Source organism: Alligator mississippiensis, chromosome 2 (assembly GCF_030867095.1).
Source record: "Alligator mississippiensis isolate rAllMis1 chromosome 2, rAllMis1, whole genome shotgun sequence".
Classification (NCBI taxonomy): domain Eukaryota; kingdom Metazoa; phylum Chordata; order Crocodylia; family Alligatoridae; genus Alligator; species Alligator mississippiensis.
The window spans coordinates 291,617,185-291,638,545 of record NC_081825.1 but is presented as its reverse complement, the minus strand read 5'-3'; the positions used below and the strand labels follow the sequence as shown (position 1 = coordinate 291,638,545).

Sequence of the window (21,361 nt, the reverse complement as noted above, 5' to 3'; positions counted from 1 at the left end):
AATCATTTTTACTTCCAGGTGATTACAATGACTCATTTATGGCTTGACATTAAAGTCTGTTTCTAGTTCTTGACACATCCACTGATTTGTTACTATAGTGTTACCTTCCAGAACTGAGCTACTGGCTTTTAAAGAAAATAAAGGATTAGATTTGCAGGTACCTACTGTACATGAGGAAAATTGGAGTGGACGAGAGCTTACAAGCTTTTTCTCCTTAGGGCATAAGCTTTTTTTCTCAGCAGAGCTGGCTCATTTCTAATGGTTTTCCCATATCTCACTAGCACTTCTAGCTCATGGCAAAGTAGGCAGGATCAGGATTAGATTAATTCAAGAGTTGTGGTTCAGCCTGTACCTCTGTAGATAAAAGGCACGCTAGAATTTGATCCATTATAGGAAAAAAATCAAGTCTGGTAAACACCACCATAAATTATTAGCCATCTACGCTGAAAAAACACAATACATTCCACTTTAGAACAATACCTGTTTATTAACCACAAGCTACAATTTAAGGAAACGCACATCACTGGGAAAATACTGCAAATCTACAGAAATAAAAAGCAGCTGAGAAAAGTTCATTTTTTCACATGATTGGCATTTCACAAAATACTTGAAAAGGCACCAAATTCAATTCTAAAAACATTTCAGTTTTAAAACTGGTTCAATGAAGGTAAATCTCTCTTTCAATTTACAAAATACAGATAAGAAATTTCAACACATTGAAGTAGGATTTAAAATACAAAAGTTTGAGAACAATGCACATTCACAAGACCTGTACAGTATTAACATTCACTGGAGATGCTAACTGCTTATCATGAAAGCAAACCACTAGCATAGTTTATGATGTGATGAAATTTAATCCATGATTTATTTAGCTAACTTTAAGGAAAAGTTAGCATTTCCTTAAAACAGCAGTTTGGTTTTTATTTGGGAGCCATGAAAGAATAAATTATACTGAACATGATGTAAGGGGGGGTTCAGATGACATGTTAAAAGATTGCAAATGCTTAAGAGACCTCCAAAGTACAGCTGAGAGGCTAGGATATGGAGTGCAGTACTCCATTTGAAGTACTATTTTAATCTAGAAAATTTTGATTTAAAATCACATAGTTTTTAGATTGCTCACAAATTCCACCTTTACCTACAGAGCCAGACTAAACTAGTAAAGCATCATTTTTTATTTATTCATTAGAGTCATCAGTATTTTAAGCATTGAAGATAAGTTGCAAATACCTAGCTATCTGTCTAGCAATTTTAATAAATAAAAAGAATCTAAAAGCAGATAGTACTTGATCTTCATAAATTATAGCTCTCGTATTGATCAGTTGTCAGATGACTCATGGGAATATAGTATATATACACACAATACCTACTATCCATTTTAACCTATTTGTGTGTTTTGTGTACAAATAATTTTTTTAGGCTCATTTCTGGTTGTGATTTAGCAAAACACTTAAACGTGCTTAAGTGCTTTGCTGAATCAGACTACTAACGAGATATAAAAAGTAATAGCGATGTAGCCACACCTTTTCGGACTCACAAAAAACACATTGCTCCTAGCCCCACGTATCCTGAGCAAAACAAGGACTGACTTAAAAACAAAACACAATCATCAGCTGTACTAAGAATAAATGAGGCCCCAGATTGCCTTTCTGACCTGGCCTCTGTTTCAGCCACAACCCTGAAGAACTTAAGCAGTTGCAATGGTGCTCTAGTCTAGTGCCACCACCAATGGGAGAGTCTGTCACACTCACCTTCACGCCTTTGCTAGACTTCAGCTCCTGGAAGGGGTCCAGGAAAGGCTAGTACAAGTGTGGCCACGTCCCTTTAAGCAGCTCAAATCTCCACCCAAAAATGGAGTCACTTTTCAAAATCTTGGTCATTAAAAAAAAAAAAAAGATGAAGAAGAAAGCAGAACAAATGTTCACCCTTTGCATGTAGATTTGACCACAGTATATTCTGACCCAATCTACTTGTGTGTAAATCATAGTACGAGCCCTCATTACCACTGCTACACTTAAGACCCTTGTGTTAAAGTAAAGTATGCTGCAGGAGAGCCTGCCGACTTCAACAACATATTTGGTACTACTTAGAAGCACAACCATGGGTGTTCAGAAACCTGCTTTACGGCTATATGTACAGGGAGGGTCAAGCTTTCCAGTTACTTAGCGCACGTGCAAATGACAGGCACGTTTGCAGGGTTGCACAGAGTTGGAAACAGAAAGAAGAACAGTGTGGCAGGTGAGCAGGTCAAAAGGTGACCAGGTCAAAACGACTCTTTTAAAATGTTCAGGCACATCCATGTAGTACTGAGTACAACTTCAGCTCAGGTAAGCCCAAATAAATTCAAGACTGCAGCTGCATTTTTTCTTTCCCTTTGCAGGAATAGCTATTACACATGTATAAGAAAAATACATTGGTTCCCTTTATTTAAAAAAAAATAGCTGGTAAGATTTCAGACTGTCATCAACATCTGCTATAGTACAAGATCAAAGGTCAATAGACAATATAGTCTAACTCACTGAAAGCACTTTTGGTCACCTTTCCTATAAAATACAATATCCTTGGCTTCAAAATATCCAGATCAAAAGTGAATAATATTCACAGCATAGATACTGGTCAATAAAGAGAACAATTGCCCTCACTAAGGGCACAATCCAAATCTCATCGACGTCACTAGAGAGGATGCCCACTGACTTAGAGGGACTTTCAAATTAGGATCTAGATAGGTACCTCTGGTAGGTAGTTACCTCTTCCGTAAAAGTTCATAATGTAAAACTAATTGCTATTGTGAAATAGTCAAGTCTGCTAACCTCCAGTGTTACTTTCCAAAATTAAGTGCAATTACAGAATAAAAACAGAATATCACACAGGCAGCTGAAATGCATCTTAGATATATGCAGAGATCAGTGCTTAGACTCAGTGCATCTTAGATATATGCAGAAATCAACAAGACAGGCATTTTATACAGTGACATATTTAGTGAAATAGAAGCAAATTGCCATACATGAAGCATCCCAGAGGCATCATTTGTCCTTTCTTCATTCAGGGAGCAAGGTGCAAAAAGCCAGCCACCTCTAGAAAAGCAACTTTCATGGAGTTTCCTCTCGAAAATAGAAAAGAGGCAAAATGAGACAGGTAGGTAAAGGCAGATCCTAGCTGAGCCTCCCATCCACCTGCCTTGCCCTCCCTCCTGCCATCATTGTGGTTATATATTCTGCATAATCTGAGCCCCCTGCCCCCAAAATGTTCTACAAGGAAACTGTACTGAAGCTGCAGGTGAAAGGAAGAATGTGAAATAACCTAAAAAGCGCATTTACAAGAACCAGATCACCAAGTTATACAGCATTGTTCTTCCTAAAACACACAATTAAACATTAACTTTTGTCCCTAACATATTGATGACTTCATATTTCAGTTATTATAAATCTGCAACAGGGGTTGCTAATGTTGAATTCCCAAGCTCAGCATTTCATGAACAGGAGCAGGCAGCCAGATTCAACTTCGAAGCACAAAAGGACAGTGCAAAGGGCAGGATCATCTCATTGAAACCGTACATGGGTTGCTGCATGTCCGAAGCTGATCTGCCAAGTGTCCTGGATGCATTCTGAATGGCTTTACATGAAGCCTGAGGAAGGGTTCCAGGGTTGCATATTTAGATGCAAAACAGACTAGTTTCATTTGTTTTGCACGTGGTCTTTTCATTAGCTAAAACATCAACTCTTTTGCCAGTAACCACCCCCAGCGATCAGATCCTTCCCAAGCAATGTAACACAGCTGTACATTCCAGATGATGTTAGGCTGGGACTGGGAGTCAAGTGACCTTGGATCTAGTCCCAGTTCTGCCACACACCTGCTGTGTGACCTTAAAAGCTAATCGCTTAGCTTCTCCCTGCCTCAGCACACCCATCTTTCAAGCCAGGGTAGCATTCTCACTGGGCTGCTCTGAGGCAGAACATCCATAAGGTGCTTTGCGAGTTTCTGAGAAGGCATTAGGAAAGTGCAAAGTAATTGCAATGTCAGAAACACCGACAAGGCGCAAGTCCTACTAGCCATATGGTGCTCTATAGCCTTATCCAAGGTCACGTGTGCAAATCTAAATGGGCTCAGAAGGTCAACAGAATTTCATAACGAGATCTCAAGGGCTTTTATACATATACTTACAAGGCATATATGTATACATGCCATGGAATAGTGCTCTTTTTTCCCCACCATTTCCTACAAACCTGCTCTTCCAGGTCATTATGCAGTTTCTGTGCGGTCAGATTTCACATCCCATCTCTAGTCTCACTTTCTTCTGACAGGCCAAATTCAGAGCCTGTGACTGCAGATTTCCTCTGCCCTCTGAGGCTATGTGCATTCAGCATCTCCAGCAGCAAATCATAGACTGGGACCACATTTTTGCACTTCATGCTCAAAAGATGCTCCATGCCTTTGTTACTGCAAATAAGAAGGAAAAAAAAGCAGTCAGTGTTCCACTGTGGGCTGCGCAGAGGGGGGTTAGGGCTGAGCTCCTGGCCTGAGGATCAGCAGGGTCAGAATTTCACCTGCACGGTTCATCAGGAATGCCTCCAAAGCTGGAAGATGCTTTCTCTAGAGCTTTACCTACAGTGCCTAGCACGGAGGTTGTCAGGTGGAATGGCTAAGAAGCAATAAGTACATGCATAAAAAGTTATTTTCATCTTACAACAATCTAATCCAACACTTAGAAAAAGGGGGCCTGCTCAGCAGAGAGAAGGGCCAAATTCACTCTTCGGGGTCCTGAATCATCTTTGTATAAACAAAGGCAAGAGCATAAAATATCTCAAGAACAAGGAAAATCAGATGTAAAGCAATGCAGTATATGTATCTAACAGCACTATAGTTTTCAGCCAAAGTTGTAGCCTAAAAAGAGTAGTTTTCCAGAAGAAACAATTTACACCTGACAAGACTCCCCATTTACTTCTATTACAAGTGATGGAGGACAAGAGTCACTCTGACACCGCAGTGCAGTGTAACACTCCAGTGTAGTCTAATAACTCAGAACAATTTCGGAAGTCAAGCAAAAGCACCACTTGCAAGATATGGGACATGATTATCAAAACATCTCAAACAGAAATACCAACAACCTTAAAACAAACTGTTCTCCCTGGGACTGATCAATACACTGCACCAGTGGATCTCAACTCAAGGCACCCCTCAGAAAATGCCAGGACTTAATTTTCACTTGGTTTTTTTACTCTTAAAAAACACTAGGGCAATTCTTCTGTTGCAAAGCAGGACAGAATGCTTTTAACACCAGATTCCTATTTGAAATCCCTGGATTTATCTTGTGAATCGTGTTTGAACACTTAACACTCATGGCACCTTGCGGCACTCTTGAAAGGATCTCATGCCACCCTAGGGTGCCATGGCACCTTGGTTGAGAATCACTCCACTACACCCTAATGGACAGCTTAACTTCAAGAAGAAGGTTTATATTCTAAGCAAAAGTCCTGAACAATTCAAGGAGTTATAGTAGCAACCAGAAAACCAGCATGGAGTAGAGCTTTTCACTCATAGGAACGACTTGCCCATGGGTTTTAAATGGCTTGGTGAACGAATATCTGATTTTGAGAGGAGCCACTAACAGTTCTTCATGAAAACCCACACTAAGTCTGGGACAAACACTCTACCAAAGTACGCCTGACCTGTCGATCCCCTGAACAGCGCTGGTGGAGATTTCCCATTGAAGGAGATACACAATTGCTCTTTTAAAGAGAAGGGGGAAAAAAGGAGTGGAGTGGTAAACAGAATGAAAAGGAATTGCAATGCAAATCGGATGTAGTTAAATTAATGGAATATAAGATACACACTTTAGTATCAATGCAATACCCTAAGTATTAGGGATGTGCGAAGCAGGCCCTATTCGATTCAGATTTGGATTTGGCCCAAATCGGGGACAGTGATTTGATTCATTGATTCGGATCACTGTCCCCGATTCAATTCACCTGAATCTGAATCTGAAGTTTTGATGCCGATTTGGAGAATCAGCGCTTCAGACAAACACAGCTTTAAATGGTGTTTCTACATACCTTGAGGTACCAGGCGTGGCTCATGAACGCTGCAATGCTGGGGCGCATGGGTGGGGGCCTCCACGTGCTTGGTGGTGAACCCAGAAGTGGACCAGAAGTATCTCTGGTCCACTTCCGGGTCCACTGGGGAGCACACAGGGGAGCCTCCCTGTGCCACCCCGGCTTGGCGATTGGCCATGGGGGGACCCTGGATGCCCCCCCCAGACCCAGGAGGCACCAGTCGCTGAGCCACGGCGGGGGGGCCCTCAGCGGACCAGGAAGTGCTTCTGGTCCGCTTTCAGGTCTGCTGCTGAGCGCCCTGGGGGGCCCCATGCTCCTGTGGGATGCTCCATGCCCCCCAGCACCACAGCATTTGAAAGCCGCCTGTTATCTAGAGGTATGTAAACAAAACATTTAAAGTTATGTCTATGTCCGAATACCTGAATCTTTCTGATATCTCCAAATCGATTCGGGGGGGGTCCCAATTCGATTCAGAGAGATTAAAGGATCCTCTGATTCAATTCAGCCACCGAATCGGGTCGAATCTTTGCCAAATTGAATCAGGGACCGAAGCTTCACACAGCCCTACTAAGTATCAGCAAACACTTCAGCCTATTAGACTATTAATTTAATTGGTAGGATTAAATTAACAACTGTTCACCCGGGCACCCCCGGGGAAGACCAGGACCAATGGATACAAACTCCTGGAAGGCCGCTTCAGGCTTAATACCAGGAAAAACTCCTTTGCAGTCAGGGTGTCCACACTGTGGAAGAAACTCCATCCAGAGATGGTGCAATCACCTACCCTGGAGGTTATCAAAAGGAGACTAGACAGTCACCTCACTGGGGTCACCTAACCCCAGTTGTCTTCCTGCCTAGAGCGGGGGGGGGGGGGGGGGGGGGGGGGGGGCTGGACCCGATGATCTGCAAGGTCCCTTCCAGCCCCTTACAATCTATGAATCTATAAATAATATAATAACGTTAAGGAAAAGTGCCAAAATTTTTGCACTGAGATTAAGAGCTGGGCCGCGATTTGCTGCTGTAACAACAAATGTTACAACTGGAAAGCACCATGTAGTTTGCTAAACATTACCTTGCATGCCTCACATGAGATAGTAGCATCAATAAGTTAGCAAGGCGAGTTGTTTGCTGCTGTGAGGAGATCCCAGTTTTCGCAATAACCCACACCAAAGCATCGGTTACTACATTAAGTAAGTGATGGAGCTTCTGGCTGCTTTCAGGCTCTTCTGCTGCTAGTGGAAACATACCTAAACAAAGAAGACAGAAGAGCACCGGCAGTCATGTCTTCCAATTGCAGCATCAATGGTCTTCTGAAGTAACTGTTCAATAGAACCAGGAAAAAATACATTTCCAAACCCACTAAAACCATGTTTTGCTGCTCCAGTATATACCTACATGCTATTTAAATGTCATACATTTGCATACTGAATAAGCATCCCCCAATTGAAACCATTAATATTTGCAATATATGCCAAAGACACAGAGCCAGATTCTTGGTTTGATGGCTTGGGCTTATCCTAAGCTGTGGGAAGAGGCACAAGTAATATTACACCACTTCTGCATGCCCTAGTTTGGGTCTTCTAAAGGGGTTACTCTGGTTTGAGTAAGAGCAACTTCATGATTACTCTAACCTGCCCTGGATATAAAAGTTGCTTCCCACCTCTGAAGCATGCCAGGCCCAGGAATAGGGAGCCAGGAGAAACTGGTATGTATCTGTATTTGGTGCTTTGCTGAAACAGATATTTATTGACTACTAGGTGAGGCCCAGCCAACTCCAAATTGTGACATGTTAAAACAAATACAGAACTTGCAAAAAGACCAGGCAAGCAACTGATTGGGCACAGATAGGGTAAACGCACAGAGACGGATATTTAGTGAGGGACAGAGCTGTGAATGTTATAAGTGGAATATTGTAAGCGATTTACTAAGAGTGTCATTCTTTTCTCTTCTGGACACCCAGGTGTCTGGATTGATCATCCACATGGCATTCTTTGGATACACACATCCCAAAATAATCACTTACACAGAAGTTGGCATTCTACAATGCCCAGGTAGCCTTATGCACCTGGAGGGCAACGTAGATGCCTAGGTCAATCATCTCTTCTGGCTACAAAGTGAGTACATGCTCCTATGTCTTCCCCCCCCCACCAGATGAGTGGCAAGGCCACTCAGCTGGGAAGCTGGATGCCCTGGGTCCTACTTATCCAAGAACAGGTTTGAACTTAGGTCCCGATAACTTCTCAGTTCAGCACTCTGACCACCTCACCACTACCTGGCAGTAAGCCACTGCTTAGCCTGGTCTCTGGTACTGCTTTTGAAGCTCTTCTCCTGGGCAGCCAGGGAGGGAAGGCATGTAGGAGATATATGGGGCCAGGAAGAAGGGAGTAAATAAGGCTGTGTTGGAAGGAAAAGAGCCCTAGGTATCATAAGCCCTTATCCACAGTTGGACAGATGCTTCCTCCCTGCGTTCCCTGCCATCAATTTTTTTCCAAAGACTGTGTAAGCAGCTCAGCTTCCAAAGGAGCACTGGAGAAGGGTGTGAACAGCAGCTGCTTCTAACGTGGTGGTTAAAGGAAGCGAAAGAGGCTCTGGTCCAAACCTCCACTGGGTGAGGGGGCTCCTGGACCACCAGCATCCCAAGTGAATACAAGGCCACGCATCTGTGCCCATTAGCTATGGGGTTTTGACAGCTCAGTTTCTGAATGGCTAAAGATGCAACATGTCCAGAAGGAGCACAGCTAAAGGCTCTGGACACTAGGGCACACATTCACTTGGTGTGACTATGTAGCCAACAGTACACTTTTGTTGCAAAGAAAAGGTCATGTTTCAGCTCGCATACTGCTGTAGAATAGAAATATTACTTGCAAATCAAGGGAAATTATTCTTGTACTCTATTTGGTACTTGTGAAGCCTCACCAAAAGTACCATGTCTAGTTTTGGGCCCTGTGCTTAAAACAAGACGTGAACAGTTTAGAAAAATTCCAGCAAAGAACAACAAAATTAATTCAAAGTCTTAGAAGCATGACTTAGAAGGAAAAACTGACAGAGCTAGAATTATTTAGTCGGGTTGGGGGATTGTTGTAGCCATGATGGTCCAAGAAATGTCAAGAGTCAAGGCAAGGCTTTTTTTGTGATATCTGGTGTAGGAACAACCGTATAGTTGGGACAGCTATCGGGCAAGCTTTCAGACAGCAGATGCCCTTCCCCAGGTCAGTGACCTTGGCTCTTGGATTATTTAGTTTGAAGAAGAGAAACCTAAGGGATAGAGATAGAATTGTCTGTGGTTGCAGGGGACAGGATAAGGAGCAGTGGGCTTTAAATTATAGCAAGGAAATTTAGGGTGGAAATTAGGAGGAGCTTTCTGAGGGTGGTCCAGCATTGGAACAGGCTGCCTAATAATAGTGGGGATTCTCCATCCTTGGAAGTTTTTAAGAGCAGGTTAGACAGACACTTGTCTGGGATTATGTCATCAAGGCTGATTCTGTCCTGAGCCTGGGGCTGGACTAGATGACTGTACAGATATCTATCCAGGTGTGTAGGGCTGTGTCTCCATAATAGTAAGACACAGGTTGGCATTCTGCATTTTTGGGAACTTACACAATCAAAAAATGGTCATATAGATGACTAAATCAGGATGTCTGGGCATGCAGAACAAAATAGATTGCCACCCTGAAACATTAATTATGGACACAAACTGTTAAAAAAAATATTCTCTCTGCTGACATCAGATAACTATACCAATGGAAATGACTGAAAACACACTACAAGACACTCTGGAAAACTCAACCCAGACTGGAAATTTGAGAGACAGGTCAGATATTGGAATCTCTTGCTGAGCGCTCTTTTTATTTCCAGCACGGGAAAAAACCCCAAGATTTTAGGTCAACGCCACCAGCATACACTGCTTGAATCCCAGCAAAATTATAATAAATACATACTGAAGGGCTTCCCAAAATTCCCAGCACTGTATATACATCGCTTTCAGAGATCAAGGACTAAAAGTACTATTGCTGTGGGCTCCTGAATCAATTAGACACTTTTTTTAAATCCCCGTTCAATTGCTTCTATGTTTAAAAAAACAGGCACATGCTAACAGTCACAACCCACGAGAGATCAGCACAATGCGAACGCTGCAAAGCAATGGATAGACGTCGCCTAGGTTTGCCTGCAGGTGCAACAAAATAGCCTAGCAGTGCACCAAAGATGTAGATACGTATACATACATCAGTGATTTATAAACCCTGTACATTAGAGCTCTGATTTAGGGGTAAGGACCACATTCTCTTTACAGGAATCATCTTTAAATGTTTGTGTAAATATGCAGCTCTCTAAAGTGGCCTTCTTCCCTACCTCCAGTCACCATATTACAACCCCACACCAGAGATGATTTACAAATTGAGTTTTAATTAAACTTACTTATCCAAACAAGCAAATAACTCTGCCTGAAGAGGCACCACTGCTATTCAGTCTCCCTACCACCTTCCGGACTCTCCAAGAATGCTACCCAGTTCCCGACTGCGTCCCCTTCAGAGGAATCCCAAATCCATCACTGAGAATGCACAGACAAATATGAGTCTGGCACTCCATTATGAACATGAAAAGACCTTTACGTACGTCTGGGCAGCTCGTTACCCATCTTGACAATCTTCTGCACCAGATTTAATCACAGAGATTAATGCAGCATATTATTAAAGAAGGGCAAATCTCTGTTTTCGGTAAAAATCCTGGCATGCCACTTATTTCTAGACAGACTGCAGCTGGATGTGATTCTGAATTGTGCTGGGACTTGGACTGAAAACAGCAGATGTAAATAATATCAGATTTGTTTATGTAGACATTGCATGGGGGTTTCTGGCGAGAAGACCTACTCTGCAATGAAATTACAGTGGGCTGCGACTCGCAAGGCAAGAACAACACTTGCTCATGCTTCGTAAGAGACCGCACACTGCAGATGCGATTTCCAAAGAGCACTTGGCAGACAGATCAGCTGAGTGCTTTGAATTGTTTCTGCTGATGAACTGAAATGAAAATGGCCACAAATTGTTAGAGAGGAGGTTCAGGCTGGACATCAGGAGACATTACTTTACCGCTAGGGCTGCCAGGCTCTGGAAGGAGCTCTCAAGGGAGGCGGCACTCTCTTCTACTTCGGGGGTCTTCAAGAGCAGGCTAGACAGATATTTGGCTGGGGTGATATGACCCTGGCCTCAGTTCCTGCCCAGGGCAGGGGGTCGGACCTGATTGTCTGTTCAGGTCCCTTCTGACCCTAAGCACTATAATACTATGACGTTATGAAAATAAAACACAGGACAGTCGCTCAGTCCAATCAGTTGCTTTACTGGCATCTAGGAAGACAAAGGGGCTTATTACACTGTGAATGCACCAGGATACATAATTCGTGGCAGAATTCCTTGCTGTTCCCCCAGCATCAAAAAAGCATACTCTTCGCCCATTGGTGGCCTATATACCCATGGACAAGGAGCCTTTAGACTTTCAAGCCCATTTGAGTCTGTCTAGCGGGGGCCTAGAATTTGCCAGAACCAACAAAAAGCCACTAAAAAAATGTTAGCAATGAAAACACTTTTCCTTTCACTCTATTTCAAGAATCTTTATATCTGGGGATATTTTTGCCATTTTTAGAAAAAAATTATTTGCCCACCCTATATAATCAGCACAGCTTGACATATCTCAAAGGTAGATGTGCACTTACTGGAATTGAGAAGGATCATAGCTTTGACACACAGGTATTCCTTGTGCTGTAATTTCAGCTCTCGAAACCTCGACGTTGTGGCCAGGAGCATATCAAAGATTTCCAAAATTCCTTCTACGCATTTCCCCTCATCCCTACAGACACATTTAAAATATTACTGAAAATGATGTGCAATATTCAGCTTCTCCCCCTACAAAAGTATTATTTGATCCTAAGTTACATATGAATTTATATTCAGGCCATTTTGTAAGCAGCTCAAAACAACACGTAGCAAACTACAGTCTTTGACTAGTGATAATCAGTACAGCTCTAATGAAGTCAGACTCTTATTTATGTCACATATATTTTAGACAACTGAGACATTTAAAAACCAGACAGCAGAGAAAGATGGCATAAACAGAGACAATCTTTGAGAATTTCCAAATGAATATGACCAGAGAGAAATCAATTTAAAAGTTGCATCATACGTAATAGGTCACTTCTATTATGCAACTGATTTTTGCTAGTTCCTCAAGTGTTTGTTTAAAATAGGTTTAACTAGGTGTTAAAATGGTCCCATTTCATGAGATATTTTATCTACCAAGTTAACTGTCATGCTGGATAGCTAGTCTGAAGCACTAGATTGTGGAAGTGGTGCAGGGAATACTAGGATCTCGAATGATCTCTGAGTTCCTATTACCTCGTCATTTGATTTGCAGCTGCCAAAGATTCCCTCATAGCGTGGTCTTGTTCTTAGAAAGTGGCTGGCGTGTACTATCTGAAAAGAGTGGACTTTCAAATCTGTGTTCTGAAAACGTCACTTCTCAGAAGCAACTGGACTCAACCAAAAGCAGATTTTTCAGCAATCAAAAATACGGGAATGTGGCGTGCAGCACTTTTAGTTTGAGAATTTGCTTATGAAGATCCTTATTTTTTTTTTGGAAAACTTAATTACATTGGGGGGAGGCAACCTCCAGCACAGGTGTCACAAGTGGCACAGGCAGCCTCTGTGCAGCACTGGTAAATGCGAGAGGAGAGAGGCAGCACAGTGGCAGATAAGCCAGGGAACAGAAATCAGAGCATCACAACAGACAGAGAGCACAGGGCAAGAAGCAGAAAGCAGAGCAGAAGATTGGGTAAGTAAAAGGGCTCAGCGTGGCACACTGGGGATAATTGGTGGCATGCCTGCCAAAAAGGTTGACCCCCCCTGCATTATATTATTATTCTTATTAATTGCAAGTGCTACCACAGTAAAGCTTCAGTCATGTAGCAGAACCCCATTGTGTTAGCTAATGCAAACCCAGAATAAAATTATCATTCCTGCCTCACAGAGTTACTATCTAGGGAACAACAGGCCAGTAAAGACAAAAAAACCAGAAGGAAACTATGGGCAATACTTGGCAGCACAATGACCAGAGATCTCAGCACACCAGCTGCTAACTATTGCCAAGACTTCATGGCAAAGGAAAATTTTAGGATGGGGTCCGGAGAAGGACGAGCTAGCCCAGCTTGGAGAGAAGTGAACTTGCTCAACAAAGCATGTGTGAGAAAAAATGCATTGGTGCAGGGTCCAAATATCTTAATAAAAACCAGATCAGGAACTAAACATATCTTGTAAACATTTCTAAATGTATTGAATAATCTTGATGTCTGTTAATCCAGGATCTGCTCCCATTCACAGAGATGAGGGAATGTACCTAACAAGCCTTCTGTATTTCAACTGTCCTCTAAGGATTTTCCTATAAGAACCCAACACACGCTGCTTTTTCTCAGCGATGTCTTATTGTTACCTTGAACAACTTATACTCTAAGACTTCTGAAAGCTGAATTAGCTTCCTTTGCTATAGAAGCAATTTTGCCTTTTAACTATTTGCAGCATATGTGACAACACTTTACACTTGACACAAGCACGTTGCTATCATGGATCTGAATTTTTGCTTTTTATTTATATGTCAACAAGCTTAAACATTTTAAAGCCAGCTTGGACAGTAGATCGCTATACTGACTTTTCACCTTTATGAAAAAGGACTCCAGTTTTGATCATGTCCTGCAGAAAAAATGGTCATGCTACATTTCACAGATTTCGCTTGCTCTGCTAAGAAGATGCCTGAAAATAATATTTTCACTTGTAACAAATGAAAATTAACCTATAGGAAAAAATTCAGTTGTCCTTCTCTACATAGTCAGAAATTAATGTTTGGTTATGGATATAGATGGATAAGATAAGTGGAGCTTATGTGATATGATTTGGTCAGATGTCTAGTTTTTCTGGGAGAATCAACTTAATGGCAAAAACTAACATACAACATTGAATTTAAAATGTTAAGTTATATGGTTTACATTTTGGGGTCTACAGATCTGGACAGTGATGACAAAAATTAAAATAAATCAATATTGGTAAATAGAATATGATTATTTATATGACTAGAACTTAAGGGGTTCAGAAGTTTCTAATTCCCCTGAGAATATTCTTTATGTTTGGAATTCTTGACCCATTTTAGAGATTAGGGACCTCAAGACATTACCGTGATAACATCATTTATTTCCTTTATTTTATTTGGATACAATAATAGCATCCCTGATGCCTACCCACTCATTTTCATCCATATGCTGAAAAGCAATGCAAGCTTAAAGATCAAATATATGCATGTATATAAATATATATATGTTTTTTTCTCACCTGTCTAAAACAAGGTCTGGTGCAAAAATTAGTTTGCCGGGATGATCAATCGATCTCCACATCAGACCCACCATTAAAACTTCCATCCAACAGCTCTCCAAGAGCCTCACCTGGTCATACAGACTAAGCTCTATGAAGCCTAAAACAATGAAACAGCATCAGATGTGTCCACCTATTCATTTCTCTACTTACAGAACAGCAAAGACATTAAAAAAGCAAAGACAATATTTCAGATGTTTAAAAGAAAAAGCCACATGTGCATATACTGTGGAGAAAAACATTAGATTGAAGTGTTCTGTTCTGGAATCAAGGATGTAAATCTTAATCAGGAATAAGACATTCAAGGGCACGTAACGAGACAAGTGAGGAACTAACACAACCATCATAAAGGACCAATCCAATGGTCACAACCATGTTTAGGCCGAAGTTCTCAAACCCTGGTGCCTACCACTAGCAAAGAGCTTCCATTTCAGATGAGGTAGGGTTACAATTCTTCAGACACCACATAATGCGGTATTGACTATACAGGCAGTTTATTCCTAGCCCTCTTCAGACAGCTGTGTTGTGACCTGAAACATGAGATTTCTGTATCCACTCAGAATTGTTGCTCTCTTGCCTAAAGCACTAGAGGAAGTTCTCACGATAGACAGAGCAAGGAGCAAATGGTCTCAAGTTGCAGCAAGAGACGTTGAGGTTGGGTATTAGGAAAACTTTGTTACTAGGAGGGTGGTGAAGCACTGGAACAGGTGACCTAGGTTCAGTACAGACAGTCAAAAAGCCCAAGGCTAAATCAATGCAGTCTTTGCAGGTTAGTCTAAACTGCACAGATTAAATTGAGACACAAGTGAGCAGACATTTACCTTTGATTCAGGAAATGCAGTCACATGCCTGCAGTGGCTCAGACCAGAAGCCAGGGGCTGCTAGAGCACAGCTCTCTGGCATGTAGCCAGCATGGGATGTGTGTTCATTTCCTCTTCCTGCTGCCCTCAAGGTCTCTGGGATTTGTGGTTCCCAATCACATCATCAGGACTCTGCAGGGTTGCTCATCACTTCCTCTTCCTACTTCCAGGTACCTCTGGGATTTGTAGTCCACATTCGCAGCCAGCAGTAAGTTTGAGCAGGAGAAGAGGCATTTAACCCCCTCCCTGGCCCCAGACCCAAGTCAGGGTTTGCCGGGGGGGAATTCCCACCCCTCCCAGACTTGGCTGCATCCCCCCCCAGGCTTGCTCCCCCCACCCTTTGTCAGCCAACCCTCACTGCTTCATTTAGGGAGCAGAGGTGTGGGGCCAACACTTCTTTGCTGGAGTAGACAGCCCAGCCTAGCCCAGGGCTGCAAAGCATGCTGGGGTGCTGGGAGATTGTGATTTAACTTGAACCTGGAAGGGGTTTCAGACAGAAGTTTCATAAGCCGGTTTGACCCAAATCAGTTAAGTCTGATACTACATTCAACCAGGTTTATCTTAAACCAGTTTCAGCCACCTTGAAACTGATTTATGTGCACCGAGCTTCTGTTCTGTTACAGATTTAAACTAGTTTCTGATCACTTAAACTGGTTTATGTGTAACTTCTGTCCCTAGCCATAGAGAGGTGAAGGAATCTCCGACTTTGGAGATTTTTAAGGCCTGGCTAAACAAAGTCCTGGCTGGAATGATCTAGCTGGGGATGGTGGTCTTGCTTTAAGCAGAAAGTTGGACTAGATGACCTCCTGGGACACTTCCAACCCTAATGTTCTGATTCATTAAAACATCCAATTAATTTTAAAATTTGACTGAGTAAAAGCACATGAATGAGCCTCTATGATGTGTGTCAGGGTATGAACTTACCTTCAAGTAGCTGATGCTCTACAACTAGCTGTGTACACATTCTTAACTGTGGTACATAAAAAGGTAGCTTCCCCCTCAATGAAAGTGGAAACAACTGCCTCTCATTTACCATACAGTAAGTTACAGTGGAGGAGCTTTAACCCTGACTTTACTCACAGTAATTTGTTCATATGACCATACCCTAAGCTACTGGACTCTATGTCTAGGATGAGTTTCATAGATCAAGGCACACTGCATAAAAGATCATTTCTTTCTAACCATTTTAAAATGTGTTGACTTTCAATTTCAAAATACTCCCTTCTTGTATTAAGAAAAAGGACAAGCAAGAGCACTGAATTTTCCCCCCCTGCATATTCTCTGATTCAACTGCTACATAATTGCCATGGAAGTCACTATAGGATTCATCACTTGCTGCATGGTTGTGCTCAAGACCCTGAGCTTTCACTGTTTGTAAAGTATCTTTCTAGACCTTGTTGCTTGAAATAAAATCTTGGAAATGTCATCCTGGCTAGGAACAGAAGTTACACATAAACTGGCCTAAGTGATCAGAAACTGTTTTAAACCTGTAACAGAACAGAAGTTCAGTGTGCATAAACCAGTGTCTAAATGGCCAAAACTGGTTTAAGATAAACCTGGTTGAATGTAGTATCAGACTTAATGGATTTAGGTCAAACCAGTTTATGGAACTTCTGGCCCAGACGCCTTCTTGGTTCAAGTTAAATCAGTCCCGCAGCACCCCAGGATGCTTTGCAGCCCTGGTACTGTCTGCTCAAGCAGAGCAGGGTTGGCCCTGCCCCTCTGCTGTCTAGCTAGAGCAGTGAGGATTGGCTGACAAAAGGGATGGGGGTGGGAAACCAGGCTGGGGATGCAACCTGGTCTGCCTGGCAGAGGTGGAGCAGCCTCTGCCAGACTTTTCCTCCACTGGAGTGGTGGAGGAGGGGGCATGGGTCAGCAAGCTCAAGCAGAGGGAATGGAGGGGGATTTTAACCCCCTCCATGGCCCAGAAGACCCCCAGCCCATGTCTGCATGTGGGGAAGGGAGGGCTGCCACACTTAGATTCATAATCTTTAGGGGCTGGAAGGGACCTCCCTAGATCGAGTCCAGCCATTGAGTCCAGCCCATAGGCAGGAAGTCTGCAGGGGTCAAATGATCCCAGCAAAATAAGCATCCAGGCACCTTTTGAAGGAGTCCAGAGTAGGTGCTTGCACCACCTCTGAGGGAGTGTCTTCCAGACCCTGGACAGTCGGACTGTAAAGAAGATTTCCTTATGTCCAGTCTAAATCAGTCTTCCAGGAGTTTGTGGCCATTAGACCGTCTTATCCCTTGGGGAGCTCTGGTGAACAATGGTTCTCCCAGATCCTGGTGCACACCTCTTATATACTTACAGGCTGCCACCAAGTCCCTCCTGAGCCTTCTCTTCTCCAGGCTGAAGAGTCCCGTGACCCTCAGCCTCTCCTCATAAGGGCTGCTCTCTTGACCTTTGATCATGAGGATGACTCTCTCAAGATTATCCACATCCATCCTGAAGTGGGAGACCCAAAACTGGATGCAGTACTCCAGCTGCGGCCTCACTAAGGCCAAGTAAAGCAGGAGGATGACATCTCCTGTCCTTGCCACCCCGCTCCCTGTTCCAGTGGAGAGCAGGGGGCGAGGCCGTGCCCCGGCCAGGACCAGCAGGGTAAGCAGGGAAAGGGGATTTAATTCCACCCCCCCCCCACCTCTCCCACCAGCACAGGACCCTACCCGGCTTTTCCCCCTGCTCGAATGGTAGGGGGCTTGGCCAGACGCCAGCCTGAGGCAAAGGGGGAAAGGGAGAGGGATTAAACCTCCCCTTCCCCTCTCCCACTGGCACAAGATCCCAGCTGGGGTCTGATCCCATGCCAGTGGGAGAGGGGAGTGGGGGTTAATCCCTCTCCCGCCCCACCCTTCACCTCAGGCCTGCATTTGGCCTGAGCGGCGAGCAGGGGGGAAAAGCCAGGAAGACCCTGGCTGGGGTCCGAGCCAGTGGGAGGGGGAGGAAGTGGGGTTTAATCTCCCTCCTTACCCCCCACTTTGTCTCATACTGCCTCCCTAGGGGCTGGTATCTGGCCATGCCCCCCACTTCTCAGGGATAAGCCTGGCAAGGGCTGCTTCCTCCCTCCCCCTCCAGGCATACCCTGGCTGGGTACTGTGCAGGCCAGGGTGGGGGTTTAAACCCCTCCCCGATCATATTCAGCGGGGCCTGGCCATGCCCCCCACTCAGCTCAGCATCCCTCCAACCTTTTGGCCACTGCTGAAGGGAAAAGAGGGCTGCTCTACCACCCCCTGGCTTCTAGCTTGAGCTGCAGCAGGCATGTAGCTGCATTTCAGGAATCAAAACCAATTCGCTTGCAAATTGGTTCAATCTACACAGGTTAGACTAACCTGCAAAACTGAATCAATTCAGACTTTTTAAATGTCTATACTTAGCCCCTGAGTCTGCTCAGAGTCAATGTTTCAGGTTATCAGAAGTATAACCTCCTCCATTTTGCTTAATGGAGCATTAACACTGAAACTTATGACATTTTTAAGCCTGTTGATGTCTCAAAAACAATTGGCTGCTGTGCTTATCCCAAATCACTTCCCATGCAAAAATTTCCAGTTGCCCATGGCCACCAAAACCAACAGGGTCACGTTCTGGCATTATCTACAAAATAAGCGTTGTTAATACAAAAAAATACATCTTGAACAGTAGGGCTGTGCGAGGCTTTGGACAGAGCTTTGGATCCGGGGAAGTTTCAAATGCTTCAGGGTCGAAAGCAGCACATCCGGGTCAAAGCCCTAGCCTCGTTTGGCTTCCCGAAGCAGTTCGGAGCCGCCTCGGAGATCCGGCCATAGGCTATAATGAGGAAACAATAAAATATCTATTACTTTATTGTTTTTTGTCCAATTTAGATTAAATTTTCAGGGGTGGTAGACTGCAGAGAGGATGAAGCCTACCCAGTTTCAAGAAGATTGGTGCAGGGGTTTGGGAGGAACAGCACCCCAAATTCTTGAAAGCAAAACTCATGTCATGTCTAGGCGTTACAACATAGCAGGGTGAAAGCTGCAGGAGTGGTAGCTCTTATGGAGGCCACAAAGCCTGCCAAGTTTCAAGAAGATCGGTGTAGGGGCTTGGGGGGAACTGCCTCTCAAGCTGTGGACAAGCAAAACTGATGCCAGGGGTGCTGTGGGACTGACTGTGTCTGTCCTGGGGCGGGAGGGGAGACACTGCTGCAGGCCTGGCTGCTACGCTGCTGTGTTCCCAGTTACCGATCAATCAGTCATGATTCACTCAGGGACCAGCTCAATACACAGGGCCTAGCTACTACATAACTTAACGAGCAGCAATTAGCACCTACAAAACCAGGCTAAGGAGAGGAAAGACTCAATACAGACAATCAACTGCCCCAAGACAGACACAGTCTTGGCATGAGTTTTGCCTGTCAGCAGCTAGGGGTGCAGGGCCCCAGAACCGCCCCCTGTACCCATCTCCTCCACAACAGGTAGGCATCCTGGCCACAGCAGGGGCCACCACCCCTGCAGCTTTCACCCTGCTGTGGCTTAACACAGTATCACCCATGGCACAAGTTTTGCTTTTCTGCAGTTTGAGGGGCAGTTCCCCCCCCAAACCTCTGCACCGATCTCCTTGATACTTGGCAGGCTTTGTGACCTCAGTAAGAGCTCCCATCCCTGCAGTTTTCAGCCCCCTGATGTGTGACACACAGCCATGACATGAGTTTGGCTTTCAAGAATTTGGGGTACAGTTCCCCCCAAACGCCAAAACCGATATTCTTGAAACTTGGCAGGTTTCATGTTCTCAGCAAAGGCTACCATCTCTGCAAGTTTCATCCAAATTGGACAAAAAACAACAACGTTATTCATATTTCATTGATTCCCCATTATACCCTATGGCCAGATCTCCAAGGTGGCTCCGAAGCTTCAGCCGGATCGAGGCGGAAACTGGGTCTGGAGCTCCGGATCGGATCGCAGCCATCTGAAGCGGCCGGATCCAAAGCTGGATCAGATCACTGCCAACTCACACAGGCCTATTGAACAGCACTTGTTGTAAAAGCGTAAGATAAATCCAACATCAACCTAAATAGCAGTTGTTTCCTGTATGGGTTGTATCATTCATTCCACATTCAATTCAAAAAATAATTCAATTCTTAATTTGATACTAGCACAGAATTTCAACCACAGTGTCAGAGAATCTAGATCCAATTGTCCAAGTACACAGGACCTTATGGATACTGTTCAATATTTTGTATGGCTAGCATGTGCTATATTTCAATGTGTCTTCTCTAAACCAAGAGATTTAGATGAGCCAAGAGTAGAAAAGACAAACTATTCTAGCGGATGGGTGCCATAGCAAACAGTGCAGTAAGAACTTTTGTCATAGTAAGTATGACTCTTGTATGAGACTTGTCATGGCAATACTCCCTAAAATAAAGCTACAATATTAATAAGATTAAAAATATTGTAGTGTCAATGCTACATCCTCACTTGCAATACTGCCTTCAGTTCTGGTCACCTTGTCTCAAAAGGAATGTGACAGAAATACAGGAGATTCAGAAATGGATGACAATATAAGAGGCATCCTTGGAAACTGTTAAAGCCCGAATGACAGTAGAAATGACTGCACCTGCTTTCTGATAAGTTAAACTACCTACCTTAAAAAATATTCAGCTTTTAAAGTAAAACTTGATCAAGATTTCTGAGAGGCTAAACTGAGAACTTTATTTTAACTCAATCATGTCAGACTAACCTAATATCTTTCTATGATAGGATAACTGTCTTAGATAAGGGTAGTACAGTGGAATGAACCTCTCTTGAGGCATTTGGTACTCTGTCTCACAGGACATGTAAGGTGGAGAAGATGGGGATTAATGCTAGAACTGCAAGAGCTGACAGGGAGACAATAAGTTATCCTGAAAGCATGGAGAAAAGTTACTTGGGGTGTTCCTCAGGGATCAGCTATGAGCCCACTCTCTTTTAAATACCTACATTAGTGACCTACATTGGTGCATGCAGCAGGCCTGCAGTAATGATTATTCCTTATAAATACAATCAGTTGTACATACTAAGGAAAGAGAAAAACTAAGTTAAAGAAAAATGCTGGTAC

At 43.5% G+C, this 21,361-nt stretch overlaps 1 protein-coding gene across 3 annotated transcripts in view; it reads right to left on the bottom strand.

The window, feature by feature from the left end:
* Nucleotides 1-467: 467 nt before the first annotated feature.
* ESR2 (estrogen receptor 2) overlaps nt 468-21,361 on the bottom strand; it is a 71,863-nt gene continuing 50,969 nt past the window's right edge. The window contains exons 7-11 of one of the 3 annotated variants that reach the window (XM_019479911.2): nt 14,417-14,555; nt 11,758-11,891; nt 7,123-7,297; nt 4,224-4,437; nt 468-3,103 (exon numbers count right to left, since the gene is read on the bottom strand). In XM_019479911.2, coding sequence (XP_019335456.2) covers nt 4,266-4,437; nt 7,123-7,297; nt 11,758-11,891; nt 14,417-14,555 — 620 coding nt within the window. In that variant the 3' untranslated portion in view covers nt 468-3,103; nt 4,224-4,265. 3 annotated transcript variants of the gene reach the window in all.